Here is a 21,778-nt window from a genome sequence, read left to right as displayed (position 1 = left end):
CACAAATGACGATCATGGGAGGGAGTCATCCAAACTACATGAAGGCCATAAAGGATAGGTTCAGGATCCCAAGGTGAAGCGTTTTTTGAACCTGTAGTCTTTTCACCCGGGAATTCGGTCAAAGTAGCCTCTTCCAGGCGTTAAGTTAGTTGGGAATAGGCGAGACCTCGCACCAGGCTCTGTCTCTGCACCCCAACTAACTGAATCCCTGGAAGAGGCTAAGTCAAAAATCCCGACTTGGCTCCTTGGGGTCTGAGGCAATCTATTTACAGGGTCATGTAAACATTGAGCTTTGCTGACCGCTTGAAGATGCTGGATTTTAGAGTTAAAGATAGTCTGTCTCGTCGCAAAATACAAGGCTTGTATCATCGAATTAAACTAAATCGCTTTCCATGCATGATCTTAACACGACTCCAAGAAAAATTGCATTGTTTTTTTAATTGTCAAGCAAGTTTACTGAGTAATGCGTCGGTTTTGAGAAGGGATTATTTTAGCGTGCGAGCAGGCTCACCGTTGAGTCACGCGCGCGAGCGGAGAGCAAAGTGATCCGGCGGGAAGGAGTCTGGTGAACGAGTCTCGTCTCGTGGCTTCGCCGTTCGATTTCGCCCGATTTGCTCCAACGTGAGCCCGTATTTAAGAAATAGAAAACACAAGTAGAAGTTTGGGAGAGCGAGAAATGCTGTGGGGACACGAGCCGTAGGCGAGTGTTTCCACAGCTCAGTTTCGAGTTCTCCCAAACTTTCATGAGTGTTTCTATAACTCGATAGAAACACGGAGAACATGTTTTCTATTTCTCTTAGAAAACACCGTGACGAAAAAAAGGAAAACAACTTTTTAACTTTCATAATCATAAAAATTACAATTTCCTCGATTGTGATTGGTTTAAAAAACTCCTATTTTCCACTAATTCACTTGCCAAGTTGTTATCAGAAAAATCAACCAATCACATTCAAAGTTGCAGTCACGCGCGTGCGTGCGCTTTTGTGTTTTTGGCGTTTAATTGCCGGTAGGAGGCGCGGTGGCCTTGGAATGTTTCTTCTCGTTTGTACGTATTTTAATGCAAATTTTCTCTTTCTTTCATAGCTTGGCTATTCTTCTTTTCTCGGAAATTGTAATTTTTTTGATTAATTGGTAATAAGACTTCGTGTCGTCCAATTCGGTCTGTAATCATATTCGTGATAAACAAATCGGACTCCCGCTGTGCGGTCGTCCGATTTTGTTATCACTATTATGATAACAGACGGAATTGGACTCCACTCAGTCCTATTACCATTACTTATCAAAGTGTAAATTCTCTTTGCTCGCGCCATCATTACGTCAACAGCTCGTGCTAGTTCTGTGTTTCTATCGGGTTTTAGTATAAATCTACTAACGTTCTATTACGAATACTGCTCTCTGATTGGCTGCGCTACTCACTATCTATTTTGTGATAGATAGTGAGTAGCGTAGCAGTGTGCGTTTGTTAACAAAATGACGACCGCTTCTTAGTATTTTCGAAGTGTCTGTGAATAGGATTTAGATACAGTTTGAACGACTAGTAGATTTATACTAAAACAATTAGATTATTCGCTCTCGATTTCTATGTGTGATAGTTGACTGGAGCTGTACCCTCGTCAACTACCACACGATAGAAATCTCGAGCTCATGATCTAATTGTTTAATAGAAACACGATTTTTAACCAATCAGCGCGCATATTTTCTTAGGACTGTTCTCTAAATCTTTTTAGTAGAATTCTACTAGTATACTAATGCAAATGCTGCAATCTGATTGGCTGAGCTATTCGTATACTATCAGCCATGAGAGGGCAGCGTCTGTCGGTCGTCCACGAAATGCAACGTTTTTCTCTTTTTTTCCGAAGTTTTGGAGGAAAGTTTAAATGTAAATGGATAATTAAATTTCTGAGAAGACTAAAACATACATACATACATACATACATACATACATACATACATACATACTTACATACATACATACATACATACATACATACATACATACATACATACATACATTACATACATACATACATACATACATACATACATACATACATACATACATACACACACACACATACATACACACACATACATACATACATACATACATACATACACACACACACACATACATACACACACATACATACATACATACATACATACATACATAAACTTTATTTAAGCTCGAATTTCAGAGCAGCTTGACAGGCTAATATTTCCGAGAACAAAATATTTGATAACGAAAAATTAAAATAGAAATTGCTATTTACATATTTACAATTGACTTATATTAACTAATTATAAAATTGTCATTTACATGTTTCATGAATTGGCTTTACTGATGTGCTTTTTGAAGTCTGAGAAGTTACATAACCTTATAAAATTGGGTAGAGAATTGTGTAAGGACCTTAACGGTTTCTTGACTTTAAAAATTTGAAAACATTGAAAAAATGGATGCACACGCGAACACAAGTGCAAATTTTACCAAAGACAGTTCAATACGTGCGATGTTGTAAAAGCGTAAAGTACGATGTGTAGAATAATTGGAAACCGTTATTTGCGTTAATTTCAGTTAGAATTCTACTAAAACATCGCTCTCGATTTCTATGAGGCGATAGTTGATTCGGCTTTCGGTCTCATCAACTATCCCCTCATAGAAATCTCAAGCTCATAATCTAATTGTTAAATAGTGCTGTACTCTCCAAAGGGAGGTATTGGTTTAGTTACACAATAAAAATGGTAACCATTCCAGACATTATGTCAAAAATCTGAGATATCATAGATGACTGGAATATAAAATACCTTGCCAAAATTTCGGTCTGTACGGTGTTTCATAGCCTCGCTGTTCGGAGAAATATATCACTCGAATTTATAGAGCTTTATGATGAGACACCCCCCTATCCCTCGGAATGCCACCAACATGGCGGTCGTGAAGTATCAGAAACATCTGTAATCTGCTATTAAATCGAACCATTGTTGCTCTGGAGCTCCGACGCAGTAAAATTAATACTTCATCTACCTTGGACCGTAATTTTCATGTCACCCAACTTATAAGCTTGAAAATTTAATTAATACATTTGGCAAATGCATGCATCTTTATTTTCAGTGAATTGGTTACAGGGACTTGACCCCGGGTTGTCAAATCTTTTGCGTGGAATGTCCATCCTGTTAAGGATAAATAATAATTTTTTATCAGGGATAATGACGTCAAAATTTCGCCAAGGAAGACAGGAGCAATTTTCCTGTGGAGGTCTTTTCATGTGGGTACAATTCTGTCATACGACCTTGACTCGTTTGACTGCCAACGCACACCCATGTGGCTGCTATGATGCATAAAATGAGGGAGCAGACTCATCGTCTGGAATTCATAAACGAGTTTCAATGAGTAATTTAGCTCCAGGACTTAGATCCATGTCATCAAAACTGACCAGTACTGATCCAGGAGTAGTTATTATTGCGTTTTAACCCCGCGCGTGGATTGGCTGAATAAACTCGGAATCTCCAAATTTGGTGCGTGGTAACCGGGTGGACTGGAAACGGCCTGGTTCACAAGTCGCTCGAGGTTTCGTTCAGTTATGCTGGTAATTTACCCCGGTGAAACAGCTAAAAGAAGAACTAGGGCAAAGTGCTACAATAGAAGGGCTGAGGGAAGGAAGGGCTAGAAGTTTGGGGGGCTTTCACGTCGCAAAAAGTATTCATATTTATGGTTAACCGTGGAAGAAATCAAGAAACAGGAAGGAATCACCTTAAAGTCAATTATCACACAGAAGTATCGTCATACTTTTAATAACCGCTCCATTCCCGTCCCCAAAGCCGCCTAAGTAATTCTGAACGGCCTGGTACACATATGTTTCGTCATGGACCTCATTGAAAATTCTCTCCTTTCACCAGTTTCAAACTACGTAAATTAGGTATTAGAAACTGCTTTAGCACTTATTTCACTTATTTCTTTGTACCATCAGTTAAATGCTCTCGGAAGCATTAATCCCAACTTTTTCCTGTCTCACCTTGACATATATAACAATTATAAATTTGTGTCATAATGGAAAGTGATTTTTTAAAATAGAACACAATGTACTGACGCACGATTATATTCAACCATTCTTCAAACCAAACAACTCAGTCAAATTCTTCCTTACTTTATCTGTTTTTGTTGATTCGAATTGTCCTAAACCAGTCTAACGTTGTATAGAATTGTGACCGATTCCCATTTAAAAGGGCTTGTCACAAGTCACTGAGGGCCTCTTCATATGAGCCCGGTGCCTGAGATCCCACCTGAATTCCTTTTTAAAAATTTCGATGTGTTCGTGTAAGAAGGCAGAAAAGTCCGGTTACCGAGATCTCGGTTTGTACAACCAACATAGCAGTAAAAATGGCATAAGTTTTCCCTTATGCATTTCCACTTCAGAAGTATTTTTATCGGTAAAGTTACATGTGTCAACAAAGCTACGATAGTCGGCAACAATGCAACTTTATGTGGCACCACTGTGGTCTTGTTTCTTGTATTTCATCCCTGTCGACCGGGCTGAAGATTCGTCCTGATTACTGAGCCCGCCTGGTCACCGGGATCATATCAAGAGGCCCTAAGAAGTACTAAATAATAATCTTTGACCGAGCCATGCGCTTCTCTCACACAGACATGCCCATAACAAGTACAAACAACTTCTCGTACCAATCTAATGGCACTGATACACGGTAAGCTGATATCACTTGAACTCCTAATAAGGAGAAAATTAAAAATAATAATAATAAATTTCCGATCCATTAGCTTTTAAACTAAAGATTGTTTCTGTACTCCTTATTGAAAGTTGCACTTTTCTCACCAAAACTTGTGTTTCAAATCATTAAACTTGCATTGCCCTTGTTTTTGTTTTCCTCTCCTGAGAGCCACGGCCAGACTCTTGCCATTCAGTCCGTGAAAACATCGAGAATTTATGGTAATTGAAAACATATTAGTAAAATTGCTGTATAACAGCGAATAAAGCCGTTTGAATGGGCTTGCACTGTGCTCACGTTGCAGGCGGTTTGAGTAACCAGACCTTTATCAAAGGACACAAGAATTTGCATCCCCGGAGATAAAGGGAATCGCCGCTTTTCCGACTACTGCCTGCTAAAAGTAGAATTTGCACAGCCGTTGGACAGAAGTTGTCCTGAAGGAAAAACAAACAAAAGTGAACTAGGAATATCATGGAAATAGTCTAATCTGCTACAAAAGGAAAGAAGAACATCATACCGAGTGAGATAACAAATCTAGCAACCAACAGAGCGCCAATTCAGTTTGATACAAAGTTCACAACAGTTTCTCTTTAGACGCATATATAACAATTGAATCTTACGAAAGTCATTATTAGTCACGGTGTCTTTGAAAGCTGCTTATCATCTTATAATAATAATGTAAATAGCTAGTGAGATTCCGCGTGAAATGTTACAAGGAATTGCTTTTCAGTGACAGAAGTAGTATGTTATTGCCATTATGATTCTTTGAATAGTTTCGCTATTTGTTGAGAATTTGTTCTCATAAATGTTGAACCGTTCAAAATATTAGAGGATTAAATGTCTCCAAACGCTATTCTCTTTAACAGCACAAGCAATAAATCACCCAAGTGACAAAATGATCAAATATAAAAATAAAAGCATATGCCTGATTCACTACTAACGTTTTCAAGTTTTCATTCTGTTATGCTTTACATAAACTTTTTCTACTCTACGAAAAGAGGCTCCATTCTTTGTTTCTTTCTTTGTTGAGATACTCTTTTCAAAAAATCTTACAGCAAATTTGATGATATGTTTTGGCTGAAAACCAGAGCAACAGAGAAATCCTTTTTTACATCTGCTGTGCTGAATAGTTTTACAGTTACATAATGAAAGCCTTGCTATTCGTTCTACGGTACAACAATTAGGGGTCTTTGCTTAACTGCCGACGTTTTATTAATCAATGGAAAAATAAGACGATTTCTCGATAGGAGCCATTTAGGTATTTCCGCCAATAAATTAACAGCACATTTTAGCTTCAATGTAGATTAAAGTTTCAGCACTTAGGGCCATTTGTCAGAGGAACCAAGTTGGTCATGCCACAAGACCACATTGTAACTAGATATGCTTATCAGTGGATCAACGCCGCTAACCCTGAAAAGAAGCCATTAACTAAAAACCCTAAATCGATGACTAATTCCGAAACAAGAGGCAATCTGCCCATTACTAGATTTATAGTAGATTAATGTCTAATGATTTAAAAGTATCTTATAGAATTGAAAGTCGCTTTAACTGCTCTTTATTTGATCGTTTGCCTTAGCTTTGTTATAATATTAAAACATGTGGCTTACGGGCGTGCACGTCTTGAAAGATTGGCCCTCGGGCTAAATTAAAATGTTGGTTTTGTTTATGTTTGGATAATATCCATCTTCACCGGAATGTTCGATGAAGTGGGTCTGTTAGAGAGGTAACGGGGTGTTGAAGATGTGCGACGTTGATGCATGGAAGGGTGCGCCTTCTTACTCCCTGAATTTAACTTTGTTTAACCCTTCAGCATAGCTCGCCGACTCGAAAATCTTTTCTCCTCAGGATATAATTGAGTATAAATATGGTGAATACTTTCACAGCAAGATATTTTCCGTCGCATTAGATCATATATATTTTAATTTGTTACAACGTGCATTCAATTATTTCGCCCATTGTGCCAAAGTTAGCTTTTTTGGGAAATTCTGCTTCACTTCCCAAAATTTAACTGAGTGCGAGATAGGCTGCCAACGTCGCAAAAGGTAAGTAAGACATTTCTAAATTTGTAAGTAAATCGAATGCTATCTTAATTTTCTTGAACAGAGAACAAATTTCCTTTATTGGTTATCTCTGAGACTCTCATTCCATTTGATTTAATATTTTTGAAGGACGTAAAACGTTAATTTGACGAAACCCAAGGGTCTAAAATATTTGCCTTCACTTTTAGAGCAAAGAGGTTTCTTATCATGCTAATAAATCTCTTCTTGTGTGTCCGTGTCAAATGATGATTTAACTGGTCTTAGATCAAGCTGAGATAAAGCTAAGCAACTCTAGTATGGATGGTTTATCGTAATGCTTTAAGACAGTTTAATCTTATCCGGTGCTGCTTGGATTATTAACCTTGATAAGTCATAGCCTGAGAACTATTGGTACCGATCTCTGGTGTAGGTTCATATATTGTAATAGATGATACCATCCTGACCCGGTTTAATTAACTTGTCTATGATACTTTATTTTGTAGTCATTATCTGAAATGTTGGAACCGGCTAATTCTGCCAATTTCACTATCGCCGCATTGTTGGGCTCGGCAAGGCCACAGCAAGAACTGATAAGGGAATCAACAGTATTTCACGATCAGAGTCTCCACGGACCAACAGATCACCGCAGTGGTTTTCGTTCAATGATAGAAAGTGACGAGGAAGACGATCAGGAAACTGGCATCCAAGGTAAAACTCTGATTTAATTTCATGTTTAAACTGATATCATTTGCTGCCGTTTCAAAACATTTTCAATTGACCGCATTTTAGCTGCCTCGATTACTTGACAGATAACCGGAATGCGGTGACCAAAGAAGAAGATATTAGGGACTCAAAAAGCACCAGAAAGTCGGCCAAAACAAGAAGGAAAAGAACAGCGTTTACAAGTTTTCAATTGAAATGTCTCGAGGAAAAATTTATGATGAATAAGTATCTTACCATTGCTGAGAGGGATATGCTGGCAAAGTCTCTTCAACTCAGCAACAAACAAGTCAAAACGTGGTTTCAAAATCGTCGTACCAAGTGGAAAAGAGAAAATGTCGGAGAAGCGATTCACTTGGCTTATGAAATACAAAGAAGCAGTATTGGACCTTATCACCCTTCTTGGGTTCCTATTTGTCACTGCCCACCGCCTCCCCCAATCTACAGAATGAACACAATGTACTCTTGTCCACCACCAGCATTTATTCCACCTCATGGAGCTCAATAATTTGTAGCTGACAAAAAAAAAAAACAGCACGTGTATGTTTCCTTGTGTTTTGTTTCTATAGTTTGGAATTTGTAGTGTATATAGAGTCGAACAAATAGCATAGAACTCACTTAAGGATTGCCACTGTAAGTGTTTGTTTCTTTACTTCTTTGTGTGTTCGTTTGGTCGTTTGTTGGTTGGTTTGTAAATAAACTAAAACTGACGTTTCATAGCGAAATGCTAAAAGGAAGAGTGTGTTATTAATTATTTTCAGTGGTAAATTGTTCAGTAATCAATAACTGTCAGAAAACTTAACAGTGTGTTGTAGATGCTGTTTGTATTGAAATTCAGCTGAAGGACTTGTTAAAAATACTGAACGTGATCCCGGTATTGAAGAGATGGTTATACTCATTGCAAGACTAAATTGAATATGGAATAAATGACGAGAGTAAGTGTAGCACCAGCTTTCGACCGGGTTATTCGCAAAAGGAGTGAATTAAGTCTTAACTTCATTACTGTCCTAACTGTGCTTCGGTCTGGTCACGCCTTATTTATGAACTGCTAAATAGTTAACCATGCTATTCCTACAAGTATTCGCACGAGTATTCCTAGAAGTGACCTTTACCGTCCTCAGTCATATCCAGTACTTTTCAAACATTTTTGGCATTAGTATAGATATACAAGCGAGATTTTTACAATTATCATTACAGTCTTTCGCATTTTATAGCAAAGATAATGCTTCTCTTTAACTGATCTGAGTTGAAATAAACTTAAGTTATGTATATTAATTGTTAATCAGCCTGATAAATAAATCACTTGAAAATGTCCTATCTTGCTACTACTATTTTCCTCTTGTAACTGAAGATAGGTGTGTTCTTGTTCAAGTTCCCGATAACTAAAATATAAACCCTATAGCTTAGGAGGTAAAATAACATCAGTTGTATACAAATTGTAGGTCTTTTCCACGGCAATGTTGTTTTTTCATTTACTCTCAATGAGCAGTACCGTTGCTTTTCTCACCCCCTTGCCACATGTATAAAAAGTTTCAATTTTTACGTTATTTTTTCCGCACGATTAGGGTTTAACTAGGGTGTAGGGTAAAAGTTACAATGTCTCGAAACAGGAGGACTAATACAATTATAGTTTTATTCTGGTTATGAAATGTACTTAGTCTGGAAATAAGCAAAAATGTCAGCGGCAGTAAAATCTTGGGTAACTAGATCAGGGTCAAGGGAACTAAACAAAGTGAGGGATGTTCAATTACAGCTGCTAACGCCATGCTCTTGAATTTTTTGAATTTTGTCCCGCCCACATATGAGGCCAAGGAATCCAGCAAGTAAACGCATTATAGATATTTGATGACTGTAATAATTTTTTTTTCAAAATTAGCTAAAATTGTAATCGAGTGGCAACTGAGCAAGAAGGATATCTGCTTTCGAGGAAATGTCATCTTAACAACAATCATCTTAACAACAATCATTTGTGGAATAAGGCGCTTCAACAACAACATCTTTATTCCAGCATTCTATGCATGGTGTTACCGATACAATGGGAATAAATAAACAACAAGCCAACTAATATTGCAGATAAGATTACAATTAAGAAATATGTTTAAAAAGAAGGACGGTGTATTTCTTAAAGGCCCGAGAGGTACCACTTGGATCGCTGGCTTAAATAAGAATGGTAACTGTTGCTCATGCCTGTAATTGATTCCCGTTCCCTTTTATTCAACAATCTGTGTAGATACGGTCCGAGTTTTGACCCTGCCTTTTGTAAATTGACCATAATTAAAAAATTAATACAAAATCATCTGACTTGCTCTTTCTCTATGACTCGTAAAACAAAACCAGCAGTCATCTACGTATATAGGGATCAATGCAATTAAAAATAATCAATTCCACTCTGGCTTCATTGTCGTTTTAGTTGATCTCTCTCTTGAAAAATGTCTGCACTGGCATCAAACACCACTGATTATTCCACTCACTGTGTAAGACTTAAACTTATTTTATGGCATGTCAGTTTAGTTTCCTTCTTCGACATCTGGATGGAGACAAGAGAACTTTAGTTAGGAATATTGCTAGTTTATAAGGTTCTCAGGATGCACCAAGAATTTATATTTAATATATAATTAAAATTAGAGGCGATCGATATGTCGAGTTTTCTAATTTGATACGACAGGCGACATTCACCGCTCTTTTTTTCAACAGAGTGGTTTTCCCGTTTCTTAAAATTAATGCTTGTTTTCATAGGCCCAGGATATCTGAACTGAATGGTATTAATTAAAGGACAAAACTGCGGTATTGGGTAGAGTAGAAAGAAATCTTCGACATTTATCGACAAACCCTTGTTTTGAACGTAAGAAAAAATCCGCACTTTTAATTAAAAGCTAATGAATTCCAAGGAAGTGTTATTCAAAGTATTAAGTTTTCTCCAATTTGATTTCATTCTAAAGTGCGACAGCACTTTTAAGTATCACTGCAAGTCATCAGAAATCACTGTTAATCTGCTCTGTAGCGCGCTGAGGCCAGTTTCCCGAATGAGACGAATCTAAAAATACATATGAGGTAACTGGGAAAGAATACACCCTGCCTTGTACCCCTTTTGCGCTCAGTGTAACCAGAGAAAGATATATGGATTGTATTTCAAAGTCTTGAAAGCTTTTGAATAGCTAGCTGTTAGCGTACACCATATTCAAAAGTGAAGAAGCTGTTGGAATCGATGGCTCAAACATCTTATGACATGAGAGCAATCATCATTTGTAGATCATGTTGGACTTGACTGACCCCCGTGATTTTAATCCAACAATTCTAAGCTACACAAAACGAATCGTTCTTGACCCATTAACGAACAGCCTGTTAAGGATTATCTGCCAAATGTCTTTCATTTCAACTCTTAAACGATTTAATCGCCTCTTAGTAAAACCACTATCTCGAGAGTAATAAACGATTATAAACAAACACGAGATCAGACTAAGATAGAAGTTATCCACTTATGAGATTAGAATCTAAACAGCTTTCGGTAACCAGTGCGGGTGTACATCTGATTTACATCAGGTCCCAAGATTGATCACTCAGACCAACCAGTCGGGAAATGCGGGTAATCTTGAGGATTTAGTGGAAACTGATGTTTGGGGTTACGCATGTCCTTCGAGCCATTCGGTTTTTGGCACGCGACGCGATTTCTCCTTTAGCAGGAGAATTTCGTGCAGATATACAGATCTTGTCTAAATATTCCCTAAAGGCCTGGTTCTTCTTCATGGTAAATTAGGAAACGCACACGTTATTTCTAAAAACAACATGAGCTGGCAAACTTGAAGTCGGAAATGGTCAATGTAAAGATTCAGGGAGCTATCATGATGATAACTTACCAATTAAACTCTTAGTGGGGGAGGGTCTCTGCTTGAACTGCGTATCTTTCATCAAGGGGACAATCAGGAGGTTTATTTTTTTAAAAACTTTTCTGCCACTATTCGTCACATGGTTTTCATGGCTCATCGACACGATGGGCCATGAAAACGATGAGAAAGAGAGAACCTCTAAGTCCGCTTTGTTTTGGATCTTTAGTAGACAGAATTTTCAGACGCGACCAAAAGCTTCTTATTTAAAACCAAAAATCCACTTCTGTCTTGTTGCCGGTTTACTCAGTAAACTAAATCCATTTCGTCGTCGCTCTTTATACCTTAATAAATGGCAATCATGGCAAAGGAAATCTGCCAGTAAGTTTTTATTGTAAACAGCTCAGGGAAACGTCACAGGTGTAAACTGATAATCTTGAGGATTAGGCAATTGTCTGGCAATATGGGCTTGACATTTGTTGAACCGGGATTCCTCGTGCATCTAAAGAATTAACTGTCCCATCACGCAATCATAACAAATGATAAGACACTTCTTCCTGAGGCCCTAGATAAATGGACGTTAAAACTGGATAGACCTGATGTCATCTTTTAGAGTCATTTCGTCGTTTATATTTGAAATATTTGTCTTCAGAAACGTTGGAAACCGGAAACAAATTTAGAGCCATGATCAATTTACGAAAGTATATATCGCTGGTAAAATATAATGATTGCCTTAGCCGGCGAAGTATTTGATGATCTCATTAAAAATGACCCATCTCTGGTACCGACCGCTTATATGTCAGTTAAGGTAACTCCAATCATTTACCGGCCCTTTGTTCTGTAAAGTGGAAATAAGTGAAGGTTAGCAGACTTTATCTAATTGGCTGTCAAACAAATTAGTGCCGTCCGGATGTTGGTATCATAATATTTAGCAATTACAAATAGTTGTTGCCTTTAATTTAGACCTGCCGAAGGGTGTATACTTGTTCCTCATAGGACGACTTCATGGCATCTTTTAGCATAAACGCGATCTTAGGAAACGCAAAACAAATAAAAGAAGAGACAAATGGAGGACAAACGTATCTTGAGGAATCGAAGGAGCTTACAGGTTTGTGCTCTTTTACTAGAAAATCGTTTCTAATCAAGTAACGCGGATTTACTGAGATAGATGTCCTAGCTCAAATCAAAAGTTCAAAATTCAACAAAACTTACGACCTCCCTATTTTTAGATCATTACCCTGCAGAATCATTGACGTGTGCCGATGAACACAACTTCACCGACAATACCGAGATACCTACACAAGAAGCGGATCATGTGAACAAGATACGAAGAAGAAGAACCGCCTTTACAAGTAGTCAACTAAAATCCTTAGAGAAGAAGTTTCGAGATAAGAAATATCTAACGATCACAGAGAGAAACAACTTGGCCAAGAACCTTCGTCTTACCGACACTCAAGTCAAAACTTGGTTCCAGAACAGGCGTACAAAATGGAAAAAACAAATGGCTCCAGAGTTTGATACAAGCTTTCGGTGGGAGGAAGCAAACGCAATGTTTCAACCGATACAGACAGTGTTTCCTTGTTATGGACAACTTACACATCCAATGCACTCTTTACCGTATAACTACAACGTCGTGCCAAGTTTTTGTCCTTCATCAAACCTCCAAGTAGTGCAGTCAAATATTTATCCATTTGCGTCAACTCGTGGCCACGGGATAATATGAATACTTATATTTAAGAAGCAGTTAGCTGTGCTTGTTATTGCCTTGCCAGAAACTCTGTTGAAGCATGTATCTAAACGTCATGGGACAGCTGAGCATCATATGAATGATTCTCTTGTCTCTAACATACTATTCCACTATGTCTTCATAGACGTTTACTGAACAAATATCGTGTTAAATGAAGTAATTTTTAGTTTTAGGAAATATTGTAGCTGTCTGTAATTCTGTTGAGAATAGTCTAGGATTGATTGCTGACTTTTGTCCCAGGGAATGCAGGAAAACGAAACCAAAGGAAACCACAACAAATCATCGGGTTCCTCTTTTGTGCTTAGAATCTGCAACGCCTTGGCCGAAATGTCTAACAATAACTGAAAGAATTTTAATTAGGCTGCCGAGATTTCTTGTTGGTAGGTCTTTATTTATTCGATATATTTTTCATCGAAAAACCTCAGTTTACCAATGAGATCCTTTTGGAAATATCCGGTAAACCATATCCTCCAGCTTGCTCAACCACATGCTCTGTCATTTTAATGTTAAATCATTATAGACCTCATTTTTCCTTAGCAATAATTAACAAATTTTCCACTTGATGTTAAAAGGTGTTTTCATTTGACAATACACCCGAGAGTCAACCGCCCCAAATGTGTAGACTTTCTTATTCGTTGTAAAAATCCTATCAAAGGTCAAGAGTAATGAGACGCAAAAAATAAAATATGACAAATACAGCGTGGTTAACTGTATTTAATGCATAAAATGGACGTTAAGAACTGTGTGAATCACTTATTGTGTTCCACAGATAAGATACTCTAAGGTAGCACATTTACAGCATCGCCCCGGCGTTCTGTTTGTCTCCTTCTGGTACCCTGGTCTCAGAGGTTTTCTTCTTCTTTCTGTTACTGAAATGAAACATCCGTCACGGCGGTCAAAACGAGCGGAAGAATAAAACTAACCCGTCGCTTCCCGATTCGATTTTACCGCTTCACCGTTTAAATTTTAAGAAACTTTTGGACCTTTCTTCACAAAAATCTCATCGTCTTTTAATTAACATGGATCTGTTTATGTTTTTCCTCAGTTAAATAGACGATTCGATCGAGGCCTTGATCTACTGTATTTCTTTTTATTCCAAGCTTTCCCCGATCTACAGCATCGTAAGGAAATATGAAGAAAATATCCTACTGTGAGCTGCATTCACCTGAATATCGCTAATATATATAATTTAGATTCCACATTCAGTGAGTACCGAAAGAGGCCACAAGACTTTGGCAGACTTCAATTTGCAATCAAGGAGGGTTTTTTAAATTTATTTTTATTTATTTATTTATTTATTTACTTATTTATTTTATTATTTTTTTTTTTCATAAGCTAACTGGTAAAACTGAAGAGAGAAGAGAAGATTCCTCATTAAGTAATAAATTAATTTCTTAACCAAAATAGGTCATGAAAAGGACAAACTTTGGCTTAATCATTCGATCAAGGTAAATGTTCCTCACTGAATCAATAAGGAAGGTTCTTCAATTCAGCAAACAGCATTTTTCGAGGACACGACATAATAAAGAGGACAGATAGCCAGAAGTAACTGCAATTAACTGTATTCTTAAAGTCGCAGCCTGACGGGCGTTTAAGGAGACGGCTCGTTGTTCTATCCTGGTTAAAACGTTTCTCGACCCAAATCAAGCTTCTAGGTTTAGGTAAAGTTTGTATTCGGTGTCATTTGTAGTAGTAGTAGTAGTAGTATACTTTATTTACCCTCGGATTGTAGAGTAGCTTTATCAGCTAATGTCTCCGAGCATTTCAACAGCAGAATGGGCAAAGACCAGACCACAACACTGGGAACTTCGTGCCCTGCTCTCTCAATCTCTCATTATCCTCTATGATTTTTTGTTGTTTTCAGTATAGAAACATAAGCTGAACCTATCTCATGAATAACAGCTATTATATCACATCAAAATGTTGAAATACCACAGACTTTGAGGAGTTGGCAAGCAAGAATGCATTTCTGCCTCCTTTCACTCGTCAATTTGTTCTACACAGCTAGTTTTAAAAACAGATAATCTTGGCAGCTGTACAGCCGCTTTTCGCATTCTTTTTTTGGAAGTGCTAATTCCTATTAACTCTTTCATATCCCATTTACCAGCACAGAAATATTTCGGTCTTATTTTCGTTCCTTTAATCAATTCCAAGACTAAGAAGACGCTATAAGCAAAAGAATTCTGACATCTGCGATGCTTTAATGCTACCTCTAGTTGCCGCCTGTAAAACCCGTAAACATTGCTAAACAGACTCCCAATAATGTACCGACAGCCTTTTTACTCTTGGCCTAATTTTTTTCAAAGGAATTTTTCTCCTGGTACTTAAAACGTGCTTTACAACTCATCCGTCTTGCACTTATCGTTTCTAGTTAGTAAGTACTTAATACCATCAAATACCTCTCAACGAAAACACCTACTTAATCGGGAAATGACCCTGTAATAGTGACCGATACTCGACCTTTAAAGTGCAATAATAGTATTAAACTTTTAGGGTTCTGATGGGAGGCGCGTTCTATATACCTCCAGGCCTGTTTCAGGATCGAAAAACTTAGATTATATGACTTGTTTGGTATGCTCCCCTGCTAAATAAGGACAAGTTTAAGAAAAGGGAAATAATTATTTTTAATATCTATTGATTTCCTGAAAGGGAATTTTATGTATTAAATTTTCTATTTAGAAGATGACGTTGCATCCGCCCAGATGGCGGCACGACACTCTGTCGTCGTATAATAAATTACAATACAATAGTCTTTCTGGCTAAGAAAGCTTAATGAAAAAAAAAAAAAAAAATTGAGGAACTCTGACCTGTAAATGAATTTTATTGAGTGTTATCTGTTTTCCACGGTGGAACAAACATTTCGAGGCTTCGTCCTTGAAGCGATATCGATTGTCTCTGTAGTACTTAACTTTAATCTCGTTATTTGGTCAAGAAAACAACTTGTGAGCCATCTTTTCATTGTGGAGGCTTAAACAAAAAAGTAGGCAAACTTCATAAAGGTTACTCGGTGAAAATTTTTTAATTACTGTCGTGTTCGAATCCCTTTATCTCAAACCGTATCTCAACCAATTAATGCTCCGTGGGAGAGATCGGGAGATAAATAGGAGATACAACATGTGTGGATGTCGTGGCTAAAAAAGTTATCAAATTAGGTGCTCAAAGTTAAGTAAGTTAACAAAGTCAACAGTGTTAACATACATAGGCAGTTGTTTTCGGGGTAAATTGAAAGGTCGTGATGGCGGCTTTTTCTCAGGGCTAAATCTTGGCTCTGCTTCATGTTCATCCTTGCCTTTGGGTTAGTATGGGTAGCCAGAGTAGTTCTCCCAAGGCACATTTGACATTTTATCGTCTATATTATAAATAACAACATAATCATTTTACAAGTGAAATTTAATATTTCTTGCTAGAAAGTTGTCTTAATCTTTTGAATTGAAAACAACATTCTAATGACGTCATATAGGCAGATACCAACTTAACGTTTGTGGGTTTTTTTGTTTATTGCAAAGTGGAATTACATCGTCAGATGTCTTGACCTTTCAAAGTTTCTCGTTGAAAGTAATAACTTTTATCTCTTGCGAGATCGTTCTATGTAATTATGAAATAGCAAAGATCTGACTCTTTGATGATTTTAAATTCATTTAGAGTACAAAGTTTTCACTCAACTTCGGCGATGGTTCCCAAATAATAACATTTCATACAAACCAATATGGCCACCATTAAAACAACAACAACAAACTTATATTCGCTCTTGTACTTACAATTTATATATATCTAACTCACACACACACATATTAATAAAGTACAAATATTGAGCCTGGAGGCTAAAGACGCTGATGTAACGTCTTTTTTATTAAAGTGTTGCTATTTCATTGGCGAATGCTCTTTCCTGTAAATTGAAGCGTTTTCCCAAACTAGATTGCTGGCTCAGTCGGTCTAACATTTGATAGATTATCAGTGCCTCATAATGGGAGGAATTGTGGTAGATTGATAAGTGATTTAGATTTGGCATGATTTGATGGCAAAAAAGCAATTTCTTGGTTTGCGTCTAGATTCCTTAGAAATTCGTACATTCATAGAAGATCTTCGCACCAGTTTTATTCTCTCCCTTTTTCACATATTCAAGAGGCCTCTCGGTACAAAGTTTTTGTCCACTTGTAACTCGAACGTCTGGTGGATTCCTTCTTAATCTGTCAAGAAATATTAAAAAGTTCCATTATACGATTATAATTGCACCAAAGAAGAAAGTTAACTTTAGGGTTTAGATATTTTATATTTAAAAAAGGTAAAAAAAAAAGTATCATAGTATTTTTATCGATTAAGATCTAGAATTGTATGTTCAACATATAAATAACAAATTAACAAAATTAGATATGCGCTTAGATATAATGTGCTGTTAATGCACTGTAAGAGTTTTGTTCTATACTTATATATCCCTATAGCTAACTAAATGATGGATTTACGAGCTGGGGTACTACATGTGTCCACAATGCTATATGTAGCTGGACGTTTTATAACTTGAGAATATCTTTAAAGGAAAAAAACAACAACTTATTTGTACTCATTCAGCTAGAAATTAAATGAACAAAAACAAGTGTAAAATAAAAAGAGTACATGGCTGCCCGAAGTAACCTTAATGGACTAATAAGACTGGGCAGCCATCCTTATTATATACAAGATTGCAATGGCGAACCCATGCTGTTCTCCCGCATGCTTCAAATGTTCGTCACTATAATACCAGATACGCTTGCTTTGCTCAACATATATGCTTTTGCTCAACAAAACCTGAACAAATTATGGCCTGGCAAGATTATAGCAAAGGCTTAAAAAATCTTGGCAATTCCAACTGAGATTAGATGTATCCCTTTAAACCAATTTAGAAAAGAATATCAACAGAGTCTCCTTGGCAGCTAGACATGAATACTGAAATATTTAACTTTCAGCTTCCTTTTATTCACTTTTTTCTCTAGGTTAGGATGTAATTTCGCGTTTGCGTTCTTTATTGATTTTGTTCTTCTGTCAACTAAACCGACTTGTAAAGCGTAATAAAATGAGCAACTTATGCGTATGACATGTCACATTTCAGCTTATTTGTAAACTAAGGCTTTGTGTGCTTTGTGCGTGCTGTTAATTTGGCGTGTCTTGTATGACACTAATAAAATTAACCTCACACTGAACTTGTACCCAGTTTTTCGCCAATGTGGTTTAAATTGCTTTTTTTCTTTTTTTTTTTTTGTTACATGTACAACAAAACAAGTATTAAAAGTTACATTCCAGAACAGATGTTTCGGTTTGTTATTTTTTTTCTTTTTCTTTCTTTTTTTTTTTTTTTTTCGTTGCTACTTTGAATGGTTAGGATTAACACAAAGGATTAATTAAAATGATACTTTTGGATTAACCTGATTTGCTCCAGCTGCTTTGACAGGCTTCCGAGAAGCTTAAAGCTTACTACTAATCGAATATAAAGACAAAAGCAGCTTTACATATAGAGGGTCTCCAATTCACACAGCGAAGGTCTTCCAAAATAACAATTGAAAATAAGTCTTAAATAAGCTTTCAATCTTGCTGAAACCGTTTTTGCAAGTTCTGTTCTGTGTTTGCCTTGTGACTGATTTGTTTTTTCACATATATAATATTCAAGTATAAGTTATTTATATGATTTTTATACGCATTTATTTTGCATGTCTGAAACAAATTAGTTATTTTACCGTGCTATTTCCGTACATCCTGCCTATTAAAATATAATTTAGTATCCACTTTATCAGGAAACCATAGCGCTCTTACAGGATTATGGCGAATTACCGAAATGTTTCCCGCAAACTGACTGTGCACTGACACCACTTAGTTCCACAATGAAATCTGTCACAGCAAAAGTACAAGTAATATTATTATACAACCGTCAATAATTGTTGTGATGTATAATTAACACATGAATCCTGCATGATTCATAAATAGTAACTACCACTTAAAAAAAGCCGCCAGGAATCTCTTAAAAAAGGAAGAGAAAGAAGTGACCTTCTCTGTCACAACAGTGTTATAAACGTGCACATTATTGCATCACAGTTAAACACGATAGCCATCTGTTCCACCCCTTTCTTTTGTTTACAAGTTGTAACTCAGAGGACATTTACTGCAAAAATAATCCAATCTTAACATTTAATATTATTTCAAATTCATTTTATTTAGTTCACATGATTTTATTATTATAGGATCAACCAAGTTATTATTGAAACTAGTGCTGTAAGAAGTCTCCCCGTTGCACAGAACTATTCGTTAAAAGAGCTCAGTCACGGTATTTTGAGTTGCCTTTAAGTGGTAGGAAATCTGAAAATAACAGTTTAATAAGATAGAAAAACACCAAAGAGATAATGATAAACCATAAAGGAACAAGGGTGGCAAAGGATGGAGAAGATTAACACGGATTACAAACAACGAATCTGAGGAATTGAGGCTAAACCTTTCAATATGCGCAAACCGTGACTGAGCTCCTTTCAAAAACTTAAATCATACATAGCCTAGTAGGTGGACCAAATTTGTAGTAGGCCAATAAGATACTGTAGCTCGTTAATGCTTTCGTACTGTCAAGACTCTGTCAACTGAACATTTCATTTCGCTTTACTTTGAGTACAAAATTCAATTTAGTTCTATACTTTTTATAATGGATTTATACGGAGATCCATCATGCTCCTCATGCAATATGGTGTTGGAGAAAACCTGCTGTGTGCTTGTAGCACTTTATGTGGACAGTGAATGAAAAGCTTATACAAATAGCAGATAAATTTATGAAAATCTAATTTGAATGGAGCCCAATTATTGTTAATACAAAGGTAAGGGACGATGGTGCAACCCAGAGAATTATAGGAATTTAACACTACAAACTGTATGAAAAATGGAGATCTTGTTCCACTGTGATATCACACTGGGCTGAATATAAACTGCAGTGCGCAAATGATGACAAATTCCCTGTCTTCAATTATTACTCACAGCTTCGACACAACAAATTGGTGTTCTATCTTTACTAAATATTGCAAGTAAAAGATATCGTGGCATCAACATATCGATATTAGTTAAATGTTATATGATTTAGATGTCAATAAAACATGTTCACTTTCAGTCAAGACACTCGAGTTCAGGGTTTCTTAATGGTTGTTTTTCAGTGGTAGGTAGACATGTAATTGTACAAAGACATATTTGAATACATGTCTTGCAAATAACTTGTCTGGAACCAATTTTCTAAAGGATAACTCCAAGCTTCCACTTTTGGCGTCGGCATGTTTTGGCTGAAGAACGTTCCGGATTGAAAAGGTGAGTACCGCTGTGCGTAAACACAAGGCGAGGAGTTCCTGTCCTCGAGCAGGTCTGACTCGAGTTCTGTAGAGATCTGTTTCTTCCACTTGGTCCGTCTGTTTTGAAACCACGTCTTGACTTGAGCGTCGCTTAACTTTAGGCTCTTGGCCAAGTTGTTTCTTTCGCTAATGGATAAGTATTTCTTTTTCGTAAATTTATGTTCTAGTGATTTCAGTTGTCCACTGGTAAATGCCGTGCGCCGTCGCCGCCTTTTAAGAATGAGGCAGGCATCGTGTGAGAAAAATGTCTTCAAATCGTCCTTGCAATTTTCCTCCTCTTCACTTGTGAACCGCTTTTCTTTAACAAACCCTGATGAATATACAAGAAACACCGATCAAACATTTAGCGACTTAACACAATCTATTGTTGGATAATTTTTGCTAGCAACAACTTAAAAAACGTACCCATGTTGCCATCACGTTTTTCTTCATCGGCGTTTCCAGCACTGCATTCAACCGTCCTGACAGCAGCATATTCTTGTCGTTTTCCCAGTATTGCATCGATAGTAAAGGATGACATTTTGGTGTTGTTGACAAAGTTGCAGTAATGTCGCAAAAAAAAAAAACACGCTTTCGTTCAATTGTAATGTCGAAATAAATGAATATAAGCTAACCGGGATGATAATAAATCACCGTAAGTATTAAATAGCTCCCATAACAGATTGTCAAAGATAATTTGTTTGGTTTCAAATGCTATAATAGATAGCCACCTCTCCCCAGGAAATCACTTAAAAACACGAGAACCGACACCTTATGGGAAATATATCTTAAAAGGAAATGAAAGAGCACTAATGAGTTCACAGATTCCCTAGTCCCGGCAGGATGAGAAAATTGACCCATATCACGCATCCAAAATCTCCATTATACTGCATGAAACGTATAAATACGAACTGGCCAGTTAGACTACGAAAAATGTCCAACACAAACGTTGTTATGCTGCCTTTTAAAAAAGCGGTTTCATATCGAACAGATCCGTGGACTAAAGACAAGATATTTATCTCAGCGATATTTTTGTAACACTAAACTTCTGGAAGCAACAAGACACACAGCAAGAGGAAAATAGAATAGTTATAATGTCACTCACCAGTTCTATTCATCACTGCAGGAGCGTAGGGCTCCCAAACATGCAGTCGATTGGCCAGCTATCTCCGTTCGTGACTTTCTTACTAAGAAAAAAGTATCTTTATCTTATAGAAATCTTAGTGTTCCATGTAATTCCCAATTTCTACAGTGAGATTTTACTTGGTTGTCAGTTGTTATTTACCGCAACTCAAACATAGACCAGTGTCTTTCCATTCTCAAGAATTTGTCTTGCTCCTTCATTAAAATGTCATACCCTGTGCGGAAAAGTTATTTTGCCAGACATGGCGAGCCACACCGTCTCGTTATTTCAGTTCCATTCCTTCTGTT

The 21,778-nt window shown here is 36.9% G+C and overlaps 3 protein-coding genes across 3 annotated transcripts; 2 read left to right on the top strand and 1 right to left on the bottom strand.

Moving 5' to 3' along the window:
- Positions 1-6,355: 6,355 nt before the first annotated feature.
- Positions 6,356-8,774, top strand: LOC110057796 (barH-like 2 homeobox protein). Its single transcript, XM_020764391.2, has 3 exons — positions 6,356-6,761; positions 7,241-7,445; positions 7,547-8,774. The coding sequence occupies exons 2-3, from the start codon at positions 7,253-7,255 to the stop codon at positions 7,963-7,965; spliced, it is 612 nt and encodes a 203-aa protein (XP_020620050.1). The 5' UTR covers positions 6,356-6,761; positions 7,241-7,252; the 3' UTR covers positions 7,966-8,774.
- A 3,369-nt stretch (positions 8,775-12,143) lies between these two features.
- Positions 12,144-13,723, top strand: LOC110057745 (homeobox protein GBX-2-like). The gene is made up of 2 exons (XM_020764329.2): positions 12,144-12,386; positions 12,508-13,723. The coding sequence occupies exons 1-2, from the start codon at positions 12,284-12,286 to the stop codon at positions 12,999-13,001; spliced, it is 597 nt and encodes a 198-aa protein (XP_020619988.1). The 5' UTR covers positions 12,144-12,283; the 3' UTR covers positions 13,002-13,723.
- A 4,942-nt stretch (positions 13,724-18,665) lies between these two features.
- LOC110057803 (uncharacterized) lies at positions 18,666-21,147 on the bottom strand. Its single transcript, XM_020764399.2, has 2 exons — positions 20,774-21,147; positions 18,666-20,678 (listed from the first exon to the last, which is right to left on the bottom strand). Exons 1-2 carry the CDS (start codon positions 20,886-20,888, stop codon positions 20,176-20,178), a joined length of 618 nt encoding a protein of 205 aa, XP_020620058.1. The 5' UTR covers positions 20,889-21,147; the 3' UTR covers positions 18,666-20,175.
- Positions 21,148-21,778: the final 631 nt, after the last annotated feature.

This window comes from Orbicella faveolata, unplaced genomic scaffold (assembly GCF_042242905.1).
Source record: "Orbicella faveolata isolate gen_17 unplaced genomic scaffold, um_ofav_v1 contig_37, whole genome shotgun sequence".
Classification (NCBI taxonomy): Eukaryota; Metazoa; Cnidaria; class Anthozoa; order Scleractinia; family Merulinidae; genus Orbicella; species Orbicella faveolata.
The sequence above is the reverse complement of the archived record's forward strand: the minus strand, read 5'-3'. Positions and strand labels throughout refer to the sequence as shown.